This window comes from Macrobrachium rosenbergii, chromosome 8 (genome assembly GCF_040412425.1).
Source record: "Macrobrachium rosenbergii isolate ZJJX-2024 chromosome 8, ASM4041242v1, whole genome shotgun sequence".
In the NCBI taxonomy this organism is placed as follows: domain Eukaryota; kingdom Metazoa; phylum Arthropoda; class Malacostraca; order Decapoda; family Palaemonidae; genus Macrobrachium; species Macrobrachium rosenbergii.
Window position 1 is genome coordinate 43607237 of NC_089748.1, and position 25851 is coordinate 43633087.

The window sequence follows — 25851 nt, forward strand, 5'->3', positions numbered from 1 at the left end:
TATGTATTAATTTTTCATAGGTTGACATTAGCATAATAAATTAATAAATAATTTTTAAAGCATTTAAAACATCTTTTTTATCACCTAATGGATATTTAAATAATCCTAAGTCCATGGCTTTAAGTTTCTTAAAGGAATATGAATACTGGGTATGAAAAGTTAACCAAATTCATGAAAGTTTGGTCCAATGACCAAGCACTGGAACCAGTATGTTGTTCAGTAGTACAGCATGTTAAGTTCTCAATGATCCAGAGATAAAATATTGCTTAACCTCAACATAATAAATTTATTTCTATTCACCTACATACATTAATGGATATTAACTACAGAAATGATTCTCATTGATCACACTGGAGCCAAAATTATTGGTTAACCTCCAAAGGTGATTGGAAGTGTGTATTTCCAATCACCTACACAAAATAATGGATATAAACTACAGAAACAACTTCATGCCTAATTCTAACACATGAATTGCAATGAGTACACATTAGTACAATACCTTATACTGTACAGTATATATAACTTAAAATACAAACAATCCCCTGGAAAAAATATATTAACCCAGACCTTTCCACTTCCCAGGATCAATTTCATTTCTGTCATAAAAATGAACTGATTAACAATTAAGTACAAAGTTGACATTATATCTCCAGTAAAGGGCAAGGCTGGCAAAATATTTAGATGAGGACCTGGACTTAACACCAGATAATGATTATAATCAATTTTTCAAGATCAAATATAAGTTTTGACCCATACTCATTATTTATGACAATCAATGAAGACACACTGAAGAACAATCTCAATACTTCCAAACAAGGTAAAAGGGCATGTTTACAACATACTGTATGTTTATTTTTTTTTAACAACTATAAATACTGTTTTTTGCATGTTAGGCTTCATCCAATAGCAAAACAAAAACGGAAGACTTCATTTACCGAACAATAAAATATTCCTCAATTTACAATATGTACTGTTTAATTATTTATACTATGCTTTAATCTTTTATACTATGCTAGATTCTTGTAGTTGTGCCACTTACGTGGCAAAATTAGATGGTATGAAAGACTTTGCTTACATGCTCATTTTGGGTTCTTCCTACTTTGCTCTCTAACTCCTTTAATTTTACTTCAATCTATATTTTCACCTACCATTTCATAACAAAACCAACTAGCAACGCTTTGTTAAACTAAATTATAATAACTACATTTTGCATGATGCCATTCATTTAGTGTTAAGCTACTGTAGTTAATTAACCTTTTGTTATTTTACACAGTACAAAATTTTTAATCCTGGCCATCATTTAGCTACCAGACCAAATTTCACATTACAGTCTAATATTCATTTTCAATGTGTTTCCGTGGGGATATGGTAACATGGTATTTAATGTAAGGATTCTGAAATGACATGATTTATAAAGCAAATACTATATTTTTATAGTATTAACTGTGCTTGAATTTTTATGCTTTACTAAAATTACAAAAATGTGAATTCAGTGTTGGCCATGTATCCATTTCTACAACAGGCATTGTTCTGCTATTCACCACAAAAAATTTAAGGTTAAATTTTACATTGCAGACAACCTATATATTAAAAGGTAAGCACATTACTTGTCAGAATATGTGCAATGTTTTTAAACCCAAAAAATCTTCAAAACAACACCATTAATCAAATGTTCCTCTGCTTCAGTTTAACAAAATCTCAGTTGCACCAGCTTGTAAAGTTCAAGATTGAGAGACCATGATTGTGCATGCCCAGACTAGGATTGTGAGGCCAAATCTGTGCTTGTTCAAGCTACAGTATATATGATATGCTTCACCTCATTCCCCATTTGCCAAAGACAATTCAAGGTCAAAAGTGATGGGAAAGAAGAAGAACTTTCACACTTATGATTTCAGTAATGGATTTGTAATGAAAAACAGGTTTCGTAATATGAAAACAGCATTTGTTCACTACAACCCCATTAATCATACATTGCCTGAATAGAAATTTAGTAGGCAGGATGAAGGAAGAACTATCCTGTCAAAACATTAGAAAGGATATATATAAAGGAATAAAGACAACAGTCATAAGTCACTTCTCAGCTATCTATGAAATGGGTAAAGGAATATAAAATTTAGGCCAAAGGCTGAGCTCTGGGTCAAGGCATGCAAAAATAAGTTTGCACTTGATCCTCAGCAACTAGAGGCACGTAAGCAGATAACCTAGAAAGTGATACCTCCCCAAAGTTTTATAGTTATACTGAGGGATGATATCTGAACTATTTAGTTAAGGGACAATGGCATATCAGTGTACTTCCTTGAAGGATGGCAAGGCATTCAAAATTATTCTTTAACCCAATGTAAAGCGGGAGCATATACTTCTACCTTCAACTGAGATATGCCGATTTCTCACATATCAGACGAAAAACTCATAATTACCTGACAGAGCCAGAAGGAAAATGAACTTCTCGATCAAACTCTTTCTTCTGGTTGCCCATATGAAGAAAGTCCATGGGGAAAGAGAAAAAGTTCTTGAAGCCTGACTGCCCAGAGACAACAAAGGTGGTGACAATTGTTAGGAGAAAAAGACTAGCAGGGATGGCAAAAGGAGAAGGAGCAAACTATGTTATGGGTGCTGGATGACTGACTTTTTACCAAAAGCTTTGGGCTGAAGGAGAGCCCGTTGGATATCATTGCTCTTAATGAGACAAGAAGCTAGCTAATGCACAGAGCTAACTGACGCCATGAGGATGCAAGAGGAAGCATAAAACACAGTTTTCATAATCAAACCAAGTAAGGAGTACTCTTAAAAGCGGTTCAACATGAAATCTAGTCATGCTTCATAAAACTAGGGCCAAATTCCAGCTGGAAGGTTTCACTGAAGGCCTAACAACAGAGTGAGCAAAATGGCATATTAGGTCTGAAATACCTCTATCTGACTTTAAGCCCAACCCATGCTGAATGAACACAGGAGAGCAAGTTGCCCTTGATCAATGATAAAAACTGTCAAAGAAAACAAGAGAGCATGTTGCCACGTGGAAATGCAGCGACTCCAGACAATCATGGAACCTGTGAAAGTGGGGCTGTTTCAGGAGTTCCCTCCACAGGGTAAGGAGATCAGTGAACCACTCCAGATTACCTGATGAACAATGAGTAATTCTGGAGTTCGTCACCTGCAACTTTACAAGGACCTTCCCAGCTGCAGCATCATGTTTGCACCCGACACTGAGATGAGCACTGCAACAGAAGCCTACTGAATAGGAATAGGAAAACAAAAGGAAGAACAACAAATACTCAAAGTAACCAGTGAAGAGCTGGCTCCCAAATAAACACAAACAAAATTAAAATTACAGTTAAAAACAAAAAAAGGGTCAACAAATGGTAATGAATTCAGAGCATGAAATGAATAAAGGAAAATCACAGCACATCAAACCACAAAATGTAGAGTAAGTGTAGCATTATATTCAAGTCTGGGCATGGGGGGGGGGGGGGCCTCAAGCTTGAACTTTACAAGTGATGCACATGGTGTTTTGTTTGCATGGAAGTAAGGCAACACATGAGTAATGGGGTTACAGTGAACAATCTAACATACATGAATATAAATTAGGAAACAGAATCCAGTGAAAAAATATCCTGAAATGAATTTTTAAAAAATCTTAAAAACAGCGTCTGCCTCCAGCATGATGGGATAATAGCAAATTCTCCCTAATATGCTACTTGACACCAATTCATTTCAGATATAACATAAAACAAACTGAAATTTTCGATCTTTTAATGGCAATCTTATCATTTATGTATACAATACTGTATACTAATAATCCTACTTCTCGGCTTGTACTCTAGAAACAAATGATGTTAAGGTGAACACTGTAATGAAGTTAGCTTTAAAATAAGACATGAAAAGTATACCAATGGGGACCTACCACTTGGTCCAAATACAGACATCAATGCTGACACTGGAGGGATGGCAGCAGCTCTCCACTGCTAAATAGCAGGTGAGCTAGAAACATTTGATTTTCAAGGAATATTTGAATAAGTTCAATTTTCTCTAAGTAAAATTATTACTTAAAAGGAGAGAACTTCTTAGAACTGTCAGAACCTCTCAAACAGCTAATTCAGTGGCAAAATGCTAATCTGCAGGTCTAATGAATGGTTTAATCCATCTGCACATTCTAGCAGTAAGCAAAATACCACCTATATTTGTCTCAATTATTTAACATTACATAAAAGTAACCAATATATTCAAAAACTTTAGTAACTAATGGTACAACGACTGTCCCTTTCACTACTTAGTGATGCACTTCCCACTTTTTTCTACATTTCTTTTCATCAGTGACCTCCAAGTTGCATCTTGCCCAACCAACTTATAAGCACTGGAGTGCAATCTTCCCAAATTGTTTTTCTTTCCTATGTGCCTTTTGGATCTCACTCAGTTTTAAAACTATATATGTAAATTTTAAGGGCATGGTCAGCATTTTGAGATCAGAATTTAGAGCAGCATGGCTCAGAATGTCCACACTGTGGGCCTCGCTAAGTTTGCCTCGAAGAAACTAGGTATGCTGTTCTTGTACAGTGTGTACTTCCCTGTTCCATTAATTTATATTAAACTGGTATGTCCTCATATCAAGTCACATTCTTATCTGTCCTCTTGTAGAGTAATTTTATTTGTGGGAAGACTTTTTGCATACCATTCGAAAAGTTTCCGCTCCATAAATGACCCTACTTCAAATCCACTAACAGGTCTTGTCTGCTGTACAGATATCACTTTGGGTATCCCTCTTAAGAGCTTCCACAGTTTATGGCAACTCCACTCTCAATCTTGTCAGGCTATAATGCCATACATACTGAGAGTCACATACTCCTGGGTCAACCAGTTTATTCAGTCTTTCCTGCCATTCACTCCTTAAAAGTGGAATTCCTAATGTTTACTTTTCTATCCTCACAGTATCATCTAACAAGGACTCCTCCTTCCTCTACAAGAAAATTAACTGTAACATCAAGGAAATCTCACCTAGTTGTACTCCAACTACACTTACAGGCCAAGAAATATGCACCATTTATATATAAAATTTAAAACCACAAGCTAGTGCAATGATGATCACACAAAATGCTCCATACACATGAACACCAAGATGAATGAAATTATGAACTAGCAATTTGAGCAAAATGGAAAGAATGATGCCCCAGAACTTTAATGATTCTACAAAAATTTTTAAAGCCATGGACACTAAGATTCTGGTAAAAAATTGACACTAACTATTCCAAAATATCCATGTCAACACTACGTAAATGGATTCTTAAGATGGAATGAATAAGGTGTAAAGTCATGTCAAGAAATGATAGTAAACCTCCAACTCAAAGCTGCATTATCAACATGTCAGGAAAATTTTGACCAATCTGAGCTACCATACACAAAATGTAACTATCTGGTAAGTAACAAGTACAACAAACTTACCTGTAAAATAGACACAGAAGGTTCTCCTGGCTCTGACTTGACTTTATTTGGTCTCTGACTTCCAATGAAGAGTTTTTTCTGTTCTTGTAACAAGAACTTCTCATATGGCAGCAACAATCTGTGATGTGATATTTCAAATTAAGTCTAGTTTGTAAAACTACTCAGAACCAATACATCAATAAATTCATGTATTAGAATCGTTAAATTTTACCAAAAAATTGTTAATTTGAAATCCATGCAAATCCTAATAGAGTGCTAACACACACTCATCCTAAATTCACATGGCACGTCACCTTTTCATGTTCTTTCCTTTTCGAGAATGTCTAAAACTCATATCTTTAACGTATCTCTTTTATCATTCAAGTCTGTGAGGCCTTTCCTCAACATGGTCAGTTCTACATATAATGATCACTTCTCTCCTCACTTTTATGAGTAACTTCAGAGTTAACATCATCACTCTTCCCAGGAGCTCCTTTTTGGAAGTTATTCACTGTCATTATCATCACTTCCTGCACCATGAAATGTTCTTTATAGTTTGCCTAGGGAAGGATTTCTTTGCAGGTGAAGCCATGTACATGGTTATTTTTTTATAATATACAGTACTATATATGCAATGTTATTAAAAATTTATTCTCCATATCGTCTCAAAAATTCAATGTTCATGCGAATATGTATTGAATTAAATCTCTTGGAAAGTTTAAAAATCCTCTACAAAATTTCCATAAGATTTGTTGAATGTCAAAAATTTGATACTTGTGTATTAAATTTTGGCACAATTTTGCAATATAAATATATTTTCACCTAATAAAAAGGGCTGGGATTGCCAATTAGTGACTATACAACAGTCCTATAAAAAATTGCTCCTCATTGTTGCTGCATGGTGCTGGTGCACTATGCCAAGCAGATTATACAAATGAGAGGCTTCTCAAACTTAACCAGAACAAGTATGGTATGCCTGGGGACTTCCATGTATACAAAAATCAAGCAATATGTAAGTAAAGTGGTTATGGTGCAATAAGCCTTACACAGTTATACTGTAGAAACCAAATATGTAAAATTCCATAAAATCTAACGCTGTTTTAAAAGTGATAAGGTTGTTACAAAACTTGTACCCTTCGTAGTTTTGGACCAGAAACATTCAAGTTTGTTTTTTATGAGAAAATACAGACTGACTTTACTATGCTTTGTCTTGGGTCATCAAAACACATTACATAAAGACAAAAAAGCATCCAATGGAAAGAGCTATTTTAAATAAACCAGTCTGACAATATCATTGCAAATTTTTCACTCAACAAATTTTCAAAATTCCTTCAAGGTTGTTATGAACATTAGCACAAATTCTTGCAAATAACATTAAATACATATTCAAGATTAAATCCACTTTCTTGTATATGTGTAATTTCACTTAGCTTCATGGTTACTAGCAACAGAATACTTTAAAACTTCCATAAACTCTTGTTGATCACAATACCTTTCGTAATGTCTTTTCATAATGGCTGCATTAGACTGTCCTGCCTGTTGTGAATTACTAGATGGAGATATGCCACTCATTTCGTCATATAAACTCCTCCACATCTTCTTTTCTCCAACTGCTTCAAATCCACCCAGCTGCTGCACCTTTGTAAATAACTCAAACACATTCACTGCAATGAAAATGGCATGAATAAGTATCTTTAAAGGAAACTGAGATATGCATACTGTACCCAAATATAACAATTTGTATAAACAGTAGTGTACAAACAGTCAACTAATTATTTAAAAGTTATGGCTTGCAGAATTCCCAGTAGTTAAAGCAGTTGTACAATCAATTTCAAAGGTTGTTTACGTACTGTATCATACTTTTGACTCATCATACAAAGCCCTTGTCAAACACAGATCTGTATATTTACCAATAAATAATTAAAGGTCAAATTTCAATATGGTATTCACATGATCCCTCTGAAAAAGATGCTCCATTACAGTCAATTACAACATCACAGTCAGCTACATTACAGATGAAAAATTTCCCAGTTTTTGTCACAGGCAAGCTGATAGCATATCTACAAATGGCAGGACATTGACAACTTAAAGAAGTAAAATAAAACTGATTCATCCTGCTGCAGATGGTCACTTCTATTTAAATGCATCAGCAAGTGTCAAATGACTATGTCCTTTTCAACCCCCATTAACCTCAACCACACCTACAAATGATCAGGGTGAACTTTCAGTTTTTATAAACTACCCATTGTGACCTTTCCATTGATATATCTGAACACAATGAAATTACATCTGAACACTTATCTTTCAATTATACATTAAAAAACCTTACCGCTGGGGTGTGTACACAAAAGACAAACAATGCCAATGGGTAGTAGCAGTACACTTTGTGATAACGTTGCAACTGTCAAACTAGAACTGGAAAATACACACCCAACCCTGAGTCTATCACTTATTTCAGTATTTTAACACTGGCATTTCACTATGCACCAAGTTCTTTTGCACAAAAGTCCTTAGAAGCTAATAATATTTTAAAGGGTAAGCACAACGCATCTAGGGTACTTGGTATTTTTAGAATATACTGTACCTATAAAAAAAATACAGTTCTATCTAATCTTTAGAAATGTTAACTTCATGGATTCCTTATTTTATTAATACTTACTCAAACAGAGAGCACCTAGCATTGGGAATGGTATCAGGAATAAAGAGTTCCCTAAATAATTTCCCAAGCTGTTTATACTCTGATTTTCTATTTTAGTCATATCTCAATACCAAAATTTAGCACACTGTCCAGGATGCAACAGCATCTACATTATTCAAGGACCTTGGCACAGTATTATCATAGTATGTCATCTGTTCCTAGATGTACTAAAAAGTTTTTTTTTTGCAGATGATATAATAAGACAATATTTTGCATTTTTAGTTCCAATTTAAAGTTCAAAGGTATATTAACTTGTATTTTTGCAGTGTGTGTGTGTGTCTGAATGTAAACTTCATACAAGTGATATGCCTATCGCTCAAGTTCTTCGAATCTTATTTATAAAATGTAGTAACAAAGTTATAAAAATAACCTTTTAAATATATATGTACTATTTCAGTTTGGCACAATGGTTATGAAATTGCCTTCCTTGGTAAAGAACTTTGATACAAAAGTGCACTAATTTTAAAAGTACAAAAGTATTAAAAAACACATAAAACTAAAAGCAAAAAATTTTTCAATTGCATCTCTAATTTCTCTAAGTTTTCTTCTAACAAATTGCAATGACAGTTGAGGGTATTAATTTGAGAGGACTAGTTAAACTAATTATTAATAATACTGTAACAATATGCGAAACGAAAAAACAGTAATGGCAAGACCCAAATATACTTACACTGTCTGTAACCTATATGTGGTACTCTGGTGATAGGCGTACCGCGATCTTTCATGAACTTGTGTAATTTTGACATGAAATCCACCTCTATAAGACGGTTTAAGGCAGGGGTCTGGAATTCTGTTTTCACATTAGTCAAGTGTGATCGAGTAGTGTTCTTACGGTCCAAAACTCGAAGACCATTGGGTTTGGCAGTAAGGCCTGGTTTCCCTTTGAGACGGGGCCGAATATCTTCAGAAGTTTCAGAAGACTCTGATTCTGAGTCACCCTGCTGCTTCTTACGTTTCTTTCTCGGTCGGCCTTGGAGCTTAGGCGCTGCAGGTGGGACGACTTGGTCAGTCAGTACCTCAGGTACTAAGAGCCAGTACATGTCAAAAGTACTGTAGTCAGACAGGGAAATCTATATGGTGTTTCTGACAGTTTACGACTGTACATGCCAATGCCAAAAGGGTTTTCTCTTTAACAAATATTAACAATTTTGTTAAATTCTTTAATTGTTGATGACATACTTTTAAAGAATATTCTTAAGAATCTTTTGGGATTGATAATGGCTACCAGAAACAACCACAGATAAGTTTTTAAAAAAAAGTAAAAATAAAACAGTCATTCTTCTAAATTTCCTAATATTGTATATCACAAAGACTGACTACATGTACCAGATGTCTTGACACAGGATGCACAATATAAAAATACTTACAAAGGTGATTACAAAGAAGATCATGACCTTCAAGTTCTGGATAATCAAATACTTCTCTACAAAATAGCATCCAGGTACGTCTTGAAGGAACGACAAATCCTCCCAATGCCACAACAATACGACTCTTCATATACTCTTCCTCTACACCTTCTAACCTTTTTAGAAGGGCTCTCATCCGACAATATTTATCATAACCCAGTATAATAATGTGCAGGCTGTTTGGTTCAATTACATCACCTGCAAAATATCACCAGTGAAGCAAACTGGTAAAACCTTAGGATTGAATTGTTACTTGAGGCTTTCAAAAGTCAACAGAGAATGGCTACTTAGAATAAGCAAAAAATTGTTTTTCAACATCAGTTTTTAATAGTTCTGCTTTATTGGCTGCATTTTCACACATATATCACAATTCAATGTAAAAACACTTTTTGGACCAACACTAGCCTATATTTATAGCTACAGGAATTTTGTAAATTTCAGACTGACTCTACATGAAAGTTTCTGATATATATTCAGTATAATTGATATCAGCAGCATCACTAAGCAATCTTAAGAGAAAGCAGATGGAAAAATAAACAGCTTTGAATACCAAGTAACAGGAACTGGATCTTACCTATCAACTTCTTTTCTCTCATGATTTCTTTGATGTCGAGCGCCCCCGATATAGGTGGCGTATAAAATGCATCTGAGGGAGAATTTGGATCCTGAGAAGGTGGGCCATACACACCCTTAAGCCCTTTGTCCCATTTGACACCTCCCGCAGCTCTCATCCACCCAATGACATCCTCAGCCCTGAGGACCACTTTCTCCGATAACGAGACCACCTCATGCTGTAGGTAAGAGTTACGATTAATAAAGTAATCTAAGACACCTCATGCTGTGGGTAAATAAATATATTTACATAGTTATATTTTACACACATACAGGAACACTACAAATTAAATTAAAAACTACTCACAGATCATTCACTGTTATCAAGGCAGTCTGTTTTCCTGCATTTTTGTACAAGTCAGTCAAAATTTGTAATTAGTATATTGAACATTTCGTCATTGTCCCACTAAACATAATAAATTAACTTGTATGTTGGAAAGACCAATAAACATATGACAAGGCAACTGTACCTTGCTGTCAGTTATTCAAGTATCCTTCAGAATGAAGAAAAAAAAAAGGGGGGGGGGGAGCGAGAACTGTACGAAGTGAATGTCTTACCTCAAAGAGGACCCAATCATTTATCAGTCAATTTAGTAAACACTTCAATGCCTATGTTAACACTATCAATTAGTGAGGGACACAGAAAGTTGACATATGAAATTTCTATGTGCATATGAGAGAGAGAGAGTGTGTGTGTGTGTGTGTGTGTGTGTGTGTGTGTGTGTGTGTGTGTGTGTGTGTGTGTGTGTGTGTGTGTGTGTAGGGGGGGGGAGAGAAGAGAGCATGAATACTGTAATATCATTACCAGGGTTATACAATGACACAAAACACAACCAAAAAATAGATAGACAATTAAGTTAAACAAAATTTACAAATATAGTACCAACTGTACATGATTTACTTGCCTTCAGTGACAGATAAGATTAACTTGAAAAAAATCTCAAGATGCTATGTTCATTGTTCCATTGTAAAGTAAGCCTCCTATGATGCTATCTTTAGTGAGCTATTGTTTTGCTTGACCTTGATGCTTACAGATATGTACACCCAAATACAGATGTAATTTTCCTCGTGTTTCTTTCCATTTCTTTTCTCATTTTTTTTACTGCTGATTATTTAGCTCCAAAATTGTCTGTACTTTTCATAAGTTAGCTAAAAAGGTTTTTTTTTGCTCTTTTTGGGCAACTGGTAATGTCATCCCATTCTGTAAATGTGGATGTGGTAGCCATACCCCTGCAGATTACCAATGAATTTCTTTACCTCTCATACACTATTTTCTAAATTTTTAGAATGTCTGTTAACATAACATATGAATGTACCTGCTGAAAATACTCATCTATTCCTTTGTTCGCATTAAGGCTTTTGCAAGGAACAAGGGAGTTCTGATGATGATCTTTCTATTTTCAGTGGCATACAGAGATCCCTAAATTTTGGTAATGTTATTCTCTTTACATCAATTCCATCTGAATTTCTGAACAGAATTTAGATAAAATTGGTGCATGCCACAAATTATGGGAGATGAAGTTAAACCTTAAGAATAGAACACTGGATTTCCCCTGTTTGGCATTCAACTGCCAACTTGCAACTTAATTTGTGGCCTTCAATGACCAACTTGCATCTTAATCTGTTAGACAATGCCTCAAGTTCTGTTACATTAGGTTTAGTGAATGTGATATTAAACATTATTTATGGCTTGATAATTGTAAATGTAAAATGTCTAGTGTGTAAGTCACAAAAATTCACACATGCGCTTACATTTACACACATATATGATTACATATATACACACAGTATATATATATATATATCACTAAGTAATCCTCACTGATATTGTATATATATATATATATATATATATATATATATATATATATATATATATATATATATATATATATATATATATATATCACTAAGTCATCCTCATTGATATTTGTATTAGTGTGTGTGTGTGTGTGTGTGTGTGTGTGTGTGTGTGTGTGTGTGTGTGTGTGTGTGAGAGAGAGAGAGAGAGAGAGAGAGAGAGAGAGAGAGAGAGAGAGAGAGAGAGAGAGAGAGAGAGAGAGAATCTCCAACAGTTGCAGATGATCTTGAAATCTCGGCTGTCACAGTTTTGCAAAAGAAAGTGTACAAGTAAACCTTTGCAGTTTTGAGTAAGACCGCCCAATTTAGTGCCATAAACTTTCTACAAAACATTCAATCACCGTATAACTTGTATGAAACCACCTGGCTCATACCTATGCGAAAAATTTCACGCTTTAACTAAGGAAAATTCATCAATCACTCTTCGCTAAAATTCACCACTCGCCATCCATTCTCACTCCCATCTTCTACCTAATCGATGCCATTTTCATCAAGTGCCTCTTTCTCCCGCTGTTTCTGTGCGATTCTCTCTCTCTCTCTCTCTCTCTCTCTCTCTCTCTCTCTCTCTCTCTCTCTCTCAGCCAATTCTAGTTTTGAGTTTAATGCTAAGCTTCGCTCCGTTCACTTAATTGCTAACGAATCCACTTAAATACACGAGAAAAATTAAAATTCATGTTCAATCTCCGTAAGATTTAGCTGCATATGGAAAGAAACTAGAACATTTCAACGTATACCAGATGTTTCTGAATGAATATTAAAAGAAATGGGGTTATGAAGTAAAATTAACCGTGCACTGATACGGTCGGAATCACTGATCACAGAATGTTTATCAAATCACAAGCTGACGATAAGTTACTAACAAACATCTAAACTACTGTGTATGATTTTATTGTGAAACGTTATGGACGGACCAACCTAATGCAACTGCGTCATAAATACATAAGGACCAACCCAATAAACTGCATAATAAAATCGTACTTACAACGTCGGCATTCCATGCAAGTAGGCCTAGCTGCACTGCACAGAACACTCTAAAGCAACCCTGAAAACGTACAAGTGACGCTGGAAATGAAAATGCCAGCGCTTATGCTAAAGCCGTTTCTTTCGCTTTTCACATGGCTACTCTTGTTAATATTGTTAATATCTTATGAAGAGTAATAACAAATGTGGAAGGTGTTTACACGTAGTAACCCTTGCCACCTTACTGACATAAATTTAAACCTTCCCTTCACAGCGAATTATACGTTCTCTTATCAATGATACTTTGAAGCTATACATGACGCAGTGTACGGCCAAACCATTCTGAATGTAAGCATCCAACAGGTCAACCTGATTATTGTTTAATCGAATGAAGAACACTTTGTAGAACTTCACAAGTTCTTCCTACCTGATAAGTTCTCACACCAACGATCACTTGTCCCATCATAACACGCAAACGTTATACATCGCAAGTAATAAGGGAAAAAAAAAAAAAAAAAAAACTCTTTGGTGTTTCTGCGAACGAATGTGGAGAAGCAGACTGCGGAAAGAAAATGAGTTTTAGGGTGAGATGCAAGCCAGATTACTAACTGATAATGAAAATCATCCAAATTTCAGCTATGACACCTGAGGCATGGGGCTTGGAACCCTGACCCTGGAACATATCAAAGTAAAAAAATCCATTCGAAAAAAAAATCCTCCCCATCAAAAAAAAAAAAAAAAAAATACATACACACACACACACACACCCCATCTTACTTCTCCGAAATATTTGCTCCTAGAAAAAAAAAACACCACACCTAGGGCAGTGAACTGGCAAGATTGTCAGTTATAAGGGTTAAGAATTTATATAAAAAAGTAAAAACCACAAGAGAGTTCAAAATGTCAGTTTCTTTACGTTGATACCACATCTAATATATATATATATATATATATATATATATATATATATATATATATATATATATATATATATATATATATATATATATATATTAGACGTATTAAAAATTGATGGCTTTCTGGCTATTTTAAAAATATAAAAATGGTAATCATCATAGAGTAACATTCATTCGTTTCTTATCCTTAATACTTTTTTTTCGTCAACTTTGATCTTTCACAAAGTACATTCATATTAAGATCAGCGTACCTACATGCGGTGTCAAATGGGCGGCCGGAATGAACCTAAGCTGCACTATGCTCGTCCTATATTGCATAAACGCCACAAGACTGACTAAGGACTGATATAAAAATTTTTTAGGACCTGAGAACGTACATGAGACGAATCGAGACTAATGAACGAAGGTGTAACCTTGGAACCCTTCCGAATTTATTTCAACAGAATGAGATCATGAAGCCTGTTACAAGTGACAGAATTCGACAAAATTTAGAGAATATATATAAAAAGTAATAAAATATATATGTTCTCATTAGCCTCAAAGGAAGACTACGTGGTTAGACCACGCACCAAATATATGAACCTCATGTTTTATTAAATTTTAAATCTCTCTCTCTCTCTCTCTCTCTCTCTCTCTCTCTCTCTCTCTCTCTCTCTCTCTCTCTCTCAGGGGAGAAAGGCCACGTCTTTCACTAAATCCTAACGAGAGGTTAATGTAATCGTCATTGGGAAAATCATAAAATCATTCTGGTGCTACATACTCAACAGAGAAGTCTTCCCATAGGCTACAGCTGCAATAACTGCCGAGGAACAGGTGTTCCCCCTGACAAAATGAATATAATCCTGACAGGAGCAGCCCCCCCCCCACCCCCCCCAGGGACCTGTTAACGTTGTCAGTTTGCGAGAAACATTCACAATGACGAATGTGTTACAGAGAGAGAGAGAGAGAGAGAGAGAGAGAGAGAGAGAGAGAGAGAGAGAGAGAGAGAGAGAGAGAGAGAGAGACCTTTCTTTTAAAGAAAACGGTCTACATGAAATACCAAACTAACACATGAGGCGCATACGCAATGAATAATCAACTACAGTGCATTCGTGACTCATCAAGTCTTGAGTTTGATGAGCACTTTGTTGGCACGTGCAAACCTCTCTCTCTCTCTCTCTCTCTCTCTCTCTCTCTCTCTCTCTCTCTCTCTCTACTTATGCTAAGAACTAAGAATATGCCAGAGACGAGGCAAGTCCTCACGATAAATAAAGGCTTGTTGATTTAAGGTGTGTAAACTGCTCTCACAAACCAAAGAGGCCCAGTGGACAATTGGGACGTAAATGCGCACATGTGAAAGCTGGCTATATTACCAGGAATAATATTAATAGAAATAAAATCTACTCGGAAGCCAAAGGTAAAACGAATAAAAATGAGTAAAAAGCAAGTGTAAGCTGATTTGTACGCCATCGATTGATTACGTAGCATCGATTTGTGCTTTCAGGAAATGCATTAAGTCGACAAATACAAAAGGGGTAGATGGGGAGCTTTCCGTTTCAGCTTACAAACAATCTTACCAACATTTTAGTTGCATGCGCTTTCATTATCTCTGTCACTACAATCTAACCTTATATATTGGCAACATAAGGAAGAGAGAGAGAGAGAAAGAATAAAATCGTTATTACTCTAAAAAAAAATCAACTTCATAAACCTAATGAACGACAGTCTTCCGGAAAAAAAACCTGACCGAGTTTTTTTTAATGATTAAAAAAACAGCCTTAAAAGAATAGCCCACTCTTGACATCACGTCCCGGTTAGAGCTCCCAGACAATATAAAATACTCTCACTGACGTTCTCTTCTAAAAGGAGAATTAAAACAGAGTAATATGACATCCCTCTCATTCATGCTCATATAAAGTAATAAAATACCTTCAATAAGCATCACCCAAGATGTTTGTGTCCTGCAAACTTCATAAAAAAAGGGAACTACAGGAACTCATTGTGCAATCATCAAATTTATAGCGCTGTATAAAAAGCTTCGTCACAACTGGAGTCACCAGTTACTCCAGCTACCTATCAACGCTCGGATATTTAGCGTTCGGTCTGTATAAACCCTTTTACACTAAAAAAAAAAAAAAAAAAAAGTCTTCAATTGATGAATTCCACTGGCTACTTAAACATGGAAATCGATTCTGTATCATCCTTATTAATAGGAGAATGATTTTTATTTAGAAAAAGCGGTTACAACAGAACAAGCAACTCTTGAGTCTATCAGATTCCTATCAGTCTTCTGTAGGCCTACACAACTTTCTCTTCTCCCTCGCCCGGCCACCTTCTCCCAAAGAGACCGGGTCTATTTCACTCCGCCAAATTGAGGAAAGTAAGCACCTAACGCAAAAAGGGGCAGAAATGTTCAAGATAACAGTTTTCTGGTCAATATGTGTAAAGAAACGAACATCTCTTGGTACCTGTGCAGGTAGTAATTGTAAGCGCTTAGTTAATGTGTACGAGACCGGTAATATTCAGTTTTGATGTGTTCACCCTTCAAAGTAACATACTTTAACATTCAATTTAAAGGAACATACTTTAACATTCAATTTATAACAAAACACACAACATATAGGGAGAAAGAGAGGGGGGGGGTACACGACCTAAACCTGAACAATATCAAGAACAGAACAATATGGTAAAGGGAAAAAAGATTACAATTCTTCATACTGCTGAAACAAATGCAAATGCAATTCACCAAATAAGTGAAAAATGCGCCGAAGGTTCTTCGGCGCAATCGAGTTTTCTGTACAGCGTATAATCAAGGCCACCGAAAATACATCTAGCTTTCGGTGGTCTCGGTATAACGCTGTATGAGCCACGAAACTTTAACCACGGCCAAGTGGTGGCCTGTCCTATATCGGTGCCAGACGCACGATAATGGCTAACTCTAACCTTAGATAAGATAAAAAAAAAAACTACTGAGGTTAGAGGGCTGTAATTTATTATGTTTGATGATTGGAGGGTGGATGATCAACGTACCAATTTCCAGCCCTCTAGCCTCCGTAGTTTTTAAGAAATGACGGCGGACAGAAAAAGTGCGGACGGACAGACAAAGCCGGTACAATAGTTTTCTTTTACAGATAACTAACAAGTAATGCCTCGTATGGCTTCTGTGTTCACCATCATGAACACTTGCAATACAATATGAACAATCTGTGACAGCTGTAAACCTTTCACAGCTGATTCTTGACAGGTAAATTCGGCTCTCCCTCGTTAACATTTGGGTATCCTAAAAATACACCCACATAAGGCGCCCCTCGATCTGACCTCAGGCTGAATCGCCGAGGTTAGAACATTCACGGGACCGAGAGTCCGAGGCCGACGTAAGGCCGGGAAAACCAAGTCTCGAGACCTCCAACACTTACATAATACGCGTGCGCGCGCGCAATGTCTGAATTCTTAGGAATTAAATGTATCCAAAATTCAAACAGATTTCTAGTTTCCTTTCTTTACTGAATATGGACGAAAATAATGACTGCAGTCATCACATATACATATGCATGAAAAATAAATACATATACCTTTCTTTACTGAATATGGACGCAAATAATGACTGCAGTCATCACATATACATATCCATGAAAAATAAATATATCAACAGACGTGTTAACATACCACAGACATGTCAAACTCAGGACGAATTCGTAATGAATGTTAAATCTTCGTTATGAGAATCTGGGGTATCACGATCCCAAATTTAACAAGTCCAACGCATAAACAAAACGGCAACCGTTTCACAGAACTATATACCTATCTCTACGTGCGGTTCTTCATTTTCTCTCTGTGGCATATTTGTACATTCTAACAAAAACAAAGTCACTGGCACACCTGCTGCAAAAAAATTTAGGTAATTGTATGCAAACCCACGCACACACTACATGCATACATAATTGTATATTATACATACATACATATATAAATGAATGTATGTATATATATATTATATATATATATATATATATATAGTATATATATATATATATATATATATATATATATATTATATATATATATATATATATATATATATATATATATAATGGGGGTGCTGCCCTCCTTCGAGAACTATTCCATACATAATTATTACGAAACAAAAACAAACCGAAAAAAATTAACAAAAAATCATCAAAGGGATTGATTTGGCAAGGAGGTATTTCGTGCGGGAGAAGTATCGATCTGTCGGGGTCAAGGACTGACTAAGAGATCTCTCCCCTCCCCTACCCCTCTCCCCGTCTCCCATGCCCTCGGCACCCCTTCCCCACTCACATGGGCCCTTCCTTCCTTCCTTCCCTTTAACCCACACACCCCTTCCAAAACAATATCCCCCGACTCTTATTCTTCTTTTCCCCCATTCCCCTTTCTTTTCCCGTGCTGCGATGGGAGAGGCGGATGCATGCACACACACACACAATGAAAATGAGAGAGAGAGAGAGAGAGAGAGAGAGAGAGAGAGAGAGAGAGAGAGAGAGATTCTCTCCCAGTACTTTTATCAGAGCCAGGCAATATAATTACATGTATGTACTGTATGTATATATATACATACATACACGCAAACGCATACACATTATATATATATATATATATATATATATATATATATATATATATATATATATATATATATATATATATATATATATATATATATATATATATATATATATATATATATATATATATATATCCGCACGCATGTGTGTGTGTGTGTGTGTTTCACCCTTTCCGCTTTTCAACAGGTATTTTGGGATGAGACTGCTAGCCAAACGATGTCTGGCATTTCTTTGTTTTCGCCCATTCGAGTATTAACTTAAACAAAACATTGCTTAACTCGGCTGATCAAACAGCCAGCGATGACTACAGTCGTAATATTTCGAAAACTCCAAAGGTGGCGTATATACCTTGTATTAAATACCTGATTCAGCCAGTGGTCCTCAGTGCAGCAATTCTTGGAATGCAGAGCTCAAAAACACTTCACTTTAGATTACATTCACCAAAAATGCAAGTCAACGAAAAGCTTTGCCCTGATAATTTTAGCCCCCCCCCCGAACCCACGTCTACCAAACACACACACACACACACACACACACACACACATATATGCCTGTGCACGAAAGTTCAAGTAAAAATAGCTTGAATCTTATAAAGGAATAACAGCAAATGAAAAGCTTCATCATACCCACCGGTTAGTGTTACTCAAATAGAAACATACTTAGAATGATCAGAGAGGAGTCAAATGAGCTTCGGTACCGTTCAGTCTACAAAGAATTAATCATGGACACGAACGCAGGTGAAATTCTGGACCGTCACGTCAACTTTCGCTTCCAAGTAGTTAATTTCTTTCGCGCAGTTATGCATAGCTAAAAATGCAGGAACAAGCGTGACGTTATATCACTCCTACTCCCTAAAAATAAACAAAATTACAATTTGAATGTAGTTTGCAGAAGATCTGAAGTAACATTTCCTTCCTTGTTTACTCTTAGCTATAAATTCGAAGCCCCCAGACGTCGTTAATGATTGGAAAAGTGGAAAAACCACGCGCATATTTGCCAATCAATGCACCAACGTTAATATAAGTAGGTTCTCCCAACAGTCGCTTGTTCGTGGCAATCAGTGGGTCAGGAAATGGCATCCAAATGAAGGCCACTCTTATTTCACGTACACTGTTAAGTTGATTGGAATGTGAGACTCAGTTTTATACAAAACCTCATTTTTTGTGTTTTTGTATTCATTCTCTGATGTCGAAAAACTTGGGACAGTTCAGGGCTGTTATGGTGCTTTTAAAATAACGGGAAATTCCTCTAACGACTGGCAATTTGCTTTTCTTGTTAACTGAAGACATAAAATTTTTAAGCCAGTTTACAATAATTGTGTATGTGTGTATATATGTACGGGTGTGTGTGTGTGTGTTTTAATAACAGATTAACATTACACCTGTCGAAACAAAGATCATTCATATCACGTACAGCCTTTCACCATGATAAACTGCCCTAACTGATAAAACACCGTGGGCAATGAAAAAAAATAACGTACCTTTCTGGAACACAGAAAAGCTTGGAAAATAACTGTTATTATAAGAATAATTGTGGAATGAAAGTTCAACACCACCAGGCCAAGTTCAAGGCAAAAAAAAGCTTCAGGTGTTAATAAACACAGACAAAAAAAAAAAAAAATATATAGCCCACTCGAAAGATAACATCAGCCCACTGATTTGAGTTCAATGAAGGCGAGAGATGCGTCGCTTTGAAACTTGTAATGTAGACGACATGAATTTTATTTACGTTCACATTCATGCTGAAACTGCTTTTGCTTAGTCACTCACCAACTTAAAGGATAAAGGAACATTATGTCTTCCCCCAACCCACAAGAAAAAATGTTTTACCGAGAGAGATAAAAATCTTTTCTAATCCGGAGGTATTTAACTGTTGGTTTCTTTTTTGCGACTGCAAAATAAAATATGGAACTATAATTGTACTTAATTATATGCCTCTCGAACCACCTGGCTTGATTACTGCATTATTCCGTCAATTGCTTGATATAAAATCACCCCATTGTCTGTATAAAATAAAACAACAACGCTAATCTTGAGCAAGGAGGAGGAAATCAAGATGAACGTTTGCATATTACCAATGGTGCAAAAAATGAGACGTCCTTGGAAGATCAAGAAAAATAAAGGGCCTATCTGTGCTCATCACAAATGCGCGGCCATTTCGTTTTCGTTTGCGAAAAATTACACAACTATTTCCAAAACAACAACAACAACAAAATTAGTCCGTTCCCCCTTCGGCGCATGTACTGAAAATATAACACTAAAATACAACTGATGGAAAATCAGCTTTTGGGGCGATGGAAGGATAAAAGAAAAATCAATACTTGAAAGGTCTGGCAATTCATAAAGAAGAGAGATGTACACTATATGGTTAGGACTCTTGTTTTAACGTAAACACAATATTCTTTGACGAAGCCCGTAGGAATTACTTATATTAGCATTCATTATCAGTAAAAAAATAAAAACGAAAAACAGGAAATATGGAGAAAGACTTTTCTCCATATGACAACGCAATTTCTCTTAAACAAAGAGAATTGCGATTTCAGGTCACTGATTCTGGAGAGATCTACATTTTATGAGATGTCAGTAACACCAGTCAAATACAGATTCCAGATTTCACATTCTTGCTCAATGACAACTATAGGAATGGGAAACAAGTCATTTAAAATACAGGATTTCAGTCAAACCGAGGCATTTTGGAATCCTATCTGGAATTGGGATATAAAAACAGATTAGCGATTAGATTGTAGAGTTGACTGTACCGCAGGAACTCTCTTCACACCTCACCAAAAGGATGAAAATTGGCCAACAAACGAACATGATAGATTCCATCTTACAAAATAAAAGGCAATAAAGCTACCATGATACACATCATGATGATACTACGTCAAGTAATCCATTTAACTTTCCCCTAAACCGAAAATCAAAATGACAGGAATGAATCCGAGTCCTCTTTAATAGAAGTACTACAAACAGGAACTGCGCATCCAATATCTGAGTAATAGAGACACATCAACTTTCAATCTACATTTCAACCAATGACCGCACCTATACAAAAGAGGTGTTACTGTCAATACCAGACCTTTTCCTGTGAATCCTAATCGACTCCCAGCTGTTAAATATGATACTGCGGGGGAGATATGTTTAACTTTATTCATCACAATTTTAACGGCATATATCACATTCTTTCTTATCTGCAACATATGTATTAGCTCAAAATATAAAAACGTCAATTATTTTTTAATATGTACCAATGTGCAGGAATGCGGTTAAAACATTTTCTTTAAGCTTTCTGCTTCGATATTTTGAGTATAAATTCTCGCATGGCGATTAAGATAACAATAATGAAGAAATATATTGTGAAGCGCAAACTCTCGAGGTTTGGGAGGAAAATTTTTTAATACTATTGAGAGAGAGAGAGAGAGAGAGAGAGAGAGAGAGGAGAGAGAGAGAGAGAGTCTGCATTGACACACCTCCATCCGAAACCCCAACTTGAGTCGCTAATATGTTCACGTGAAAATATATTTATTACAAAGTTAATATTTCTTGAAAATGTATTCTCTGCTACAAAACGCATATTCAAAAATCAAAACCATTTTGCCCTTCACATTTCTATATTACAGATGATAAAAACCCCTTCCTTAATTCTTTGAGGTAATTACAGTTTCATGTTTTCGTGATGTTCCACCTGACTGGTTCTCGAATACAGTTACGCAGCGAACAGTTATGACAGAAAACAAGACCGGAGAAGACTGATGGAAAAATAACACTTAACCGTGAATCTGATATGACAAAGTTCATACAGAAAACGATGAGGCTTTGAAACTGCATTGTGACGATTCGCTCCGATATGTAAATACCTACATGCAACTAACCTTAAAAAACCAAATGCATGCATTTCAAAAATTCACATTATTCATTTCTAGATTTGTATCCTTTGATTGAAACTTTTGAGGTAAAAGCTTCAAAAGCTTCCTTTTCCAGAAGCCCAACTGTTCTTCAAAAGTCAATAATGCTTGGTTTCTTCCATATACAGTATATCACGCCCACTGCGCAGATTCAATTCAAGCTCTCATCATCATCTTACCTTAAACACCGATTGATAAAAGGTCAAGTGTTCAGTGACATTCATTAAACGTACCTGAAAAAGAATTAAAAAAAATACATTAGTGGTGAGTTTGATTTCATTATTCTAGCAATTAAATAAGTTTAATAAAAGAAAATTCAATTATCTGTAATAACGGGTTATACTGAGAGACAGACTGAGAGAGAGAGGAGAGAGAGAGAGAGATACTAATCATGGAGGGTGTTTTCCATGTAACTTCTGAACACGTTACGGTAAGAAAAGTTTCACATTTGACGATGCTTTGTGAGCTAACTATGACAATGACAGCTCCGTAGAACACAGGCGATTATACCAGAACTGCTTCATTTTCACACTGGAAAAACCTTTGCGAAACGTGAAGCGTTACTTGACCTTAAGACGAAAAACTGCCGGAGTTATCTCCGAACGCATCTTGAAAACTAACGCTGCTTCATCTACCTCTCGTGCAGTTCTCACTCAAACCATCATTCTACTCAGAATACTTGACATTAAGACTAAAGTGGGCGATATTCCTTTGCACTCGTACTGTTCAAACTAACAAACCTTTCGTCTTTTATGGGAAATAAAGCGAGATTTAAACCAACCCCAGCCATCTCAAGTAGCATCATCATCATCATCACCATCACCAGGTAACCTCTGGCAACTGGAGCACGCATGAGGCTTCAATGCCCTAGCGCCGAATATCACCACCTCTTCCCTTGCGCCAACCGTTTCAATCAAGCCAGTTATCATCACCAACCTCCAAAACACATTGACCTCATCTAAGTTTCCATTGGTCCCACACGTTCCCTCTGCCACTGCGGTATCCAACTGGGTACACACATCATTAGGCCATTCTACCCTTCCAGAGTTGATGTCTCATTCATCCCAACGAGGCGTGACAACGAATGGTATTGGTATGGTACCAGGACGCTGAAGCACAAACAAACTACCTGCATGTGCTGTCGTATGAGAAATGATCTATACTCGGCCTCCGTTGCATGGAGAAATACGTAGGGATTGTAGGGTATCTTCCGTCTCTCACAACACGAACAATTCTCGTTGACGTCTAGGTAAAATGAAATTGACGTGACCCGCAATTAAATAATGTGCAAATACAATTCTGTTAACAGCTAGGTAAAATGAAATAAACATTACACGCAAACAAAATGGAAAATAAAAAACAAAATTGAGAATTTTGGTAACGTTACATGCGTGGGGAGATTACCCTGTCGTCTGAATGTTAATTATCACTCACAGAGTCATTATATTATGTCTACGCTAAGAATTTTGATAAGGTGCATACGTGGGGAGGCTACCCTGCAACCTAATTGTTAATTATCACTTCATGAAAGTCATTATATTACGTCTGAAAATCTTGCAGTAAATGTTCTTGAACACAGTGAGCCCATAACACGCCTCGAATTCAGACAAGGCAAGGGAGAGGTTGCCAGGACATCCGAAGAAATCAATAAGGCTCAATCTCACGCTGTCAGTGAAAAGGAAAAGCTGAACATATGCGAAGGAATGTTTAGTACAAAGCTTATAAACACTTAGGAAGAGAGAAAATATCGGATAGATATTAAACTCCTGACATAACAAAATTAAACAAATAATCTTATGATGTAGTAAAACAAATCCCGTAATACCACTGTAATGATTATATAATTCTATGAAATCATAAATGTAAAGACGTCAATTGATAATATTTCGTAAATATAAAAATGCCACACCATGTAATCCCCACTTCCTTGATATAAGGCACGGACGAACGCGCGCGCGCACAGACACGTACACACAAGCGAGCGCATCACACACCTACATATATATATATATATATATATATATATATATATATATATATATATATATATATATATAATAATGTGTGTGTATCTCAAATGGTAACGATACAAAAAGTCTAAACGAGCCGACCAGTAGGTATAACCCTAAGGCAAATTCTAAAGATACTACCACGAAAACCCCTCCCCTTCCCTTCTCCTCTGATACATGAACTGCATATCAACCTCCACGTAATTCCACGAACGCCTGTTATAACAAAATCATGCCACCCCACAACAACCGGCTCGGGTTCAAAACAACACTTCTGCCAACACACTTGTTGGTAGTGGAGTCACTCCTGAATACGTCGCAGACGAAATTCGGAAAGATCACCAAGTCTCTTCTGCAGGATGACTCACAAGCCATTAACCTTAATCACAGACTTAGGAAACGGTAACGTATTTGTAATCAAGTCACAAGCAATAAATTTCTCTCGATGTATGTAGGTATGTATGTGTATATATATCCATATATGTATATATATACACATACATACAGTATGATATATATATATATATATATATATATATATATATATATATATATATATATATGGTGATGTACACACCATATACAGTGGGGAAGAATATGTATTCATATGAGAGAGAGAGAGAGAGAGAGAGAGAGAGAGAGAGAGAGAGAGAGAGAGAGAGAGAGAGGCTTCTGCCTTATCAACTATCTCCCTTTAAGACTACTGAGCGTCCCCTCTACCGTTTCCTCCCCCCATCCCTTCTCCTCCCACACTTCCCACTCAGGCTCTAGCTTTTTTTTTTTTTCTTTCCTGTATTCTTATCATAATTTCGTTTTTCTTTCATTCCACCAATCTTTGGCAATCGGACTTCAGTACGGACAGTCGTGCTTTCAAAACTATCAACTTTTTAAATTTTATTATTTATTTTATTTTTATTATTATTTTTTATTGGGGGGGCGCCGTTTTCGTACTATCCTGAAACTCGGTCCGCATCTGTTTCCTTCTCCCTCATGGAAAGGTTTACCCCAGACACGTACTCCTCACTGTAATATACGAAGGCGATAGAATAACAATGCGTATACAGAATCTTGCCTCTATCATGAATTATTATAATTTTTTTTTTTTTTATATTTAATCGAAACATTAAAGTACGTTCAGATTCAAAGAGGTGCAGTGATACAAGTCTAAAGATCCTATTAGATTCCTAATACCCTAAAATTTCCTATTTCAATGTTTCTACAATTAAAGTTCATTCATTTGCGTAACCAAGCTGCATTGGCTGTTAAAATTACTAAAGGACACACTGAAATTCTTTGCTCCTTTTCTTATCTTTAATAAAAGCCCCACAAACTGCAGATATGTAACAAGGAAAAGAATTCTATACAAATCACCTCAAAAACGGGATGTTACGTGTCATCAAATCTGGGCATCAAATATTTGCTACTACAACGAATTCACGCAATCCCTAAATCAATTTTGACAAACAGACTGGAGAGAGAGAGAGAGAGAGAGA

The 25851-nt window shown here is 36.1% G+C and overlaps 1 protein-coding gene across 12 annotated transcripts in view; it reads right to left on the reverse strand.

Moving 5' to 3' along the window:
• The window catches only part of LOC136840757 (AT-rich interactive domain-containing protein 5B-like), a 200742-nt gene that overhangs the window by 12985 nt on the left and 161906 nt on the right, over window positions 1-25851 (reverse strand). For 6 of the 12 annotated variants that reach the window (XM_067107618.1, XM_067107612.1, XM_067107615.1 and 3 more), the window contains exons 3-7: window positions 10091-10307; window positions 9478-9714; window positions 8781-9095; window positions 6905-7076; window positions 5434-5551 (exon numbers count right to left, since the gene is read on the reverse strand). In XM_067107618.1, the coding sequence (XP_066963719.1) occupies window positions 5434-5551; window positions 6905-7076; window positions 8781-9095; window positions 9478-9714; window positions 10091-10307 (1059 nt within the window). Of the gene's footprint in view, window positions 1-5433; window positions 5552-6904; window positions 7077-8780; window positions 9135-9477; window positions 9715-10090; window positions 10308-22528; window positions 22583-25851 lie in introns of those variants that run through there. The other 6 variants (XM_067107616.1, XM_067107614.1, XM_067107610.1 and 3 more) reach the window with 2 other exon arrangements.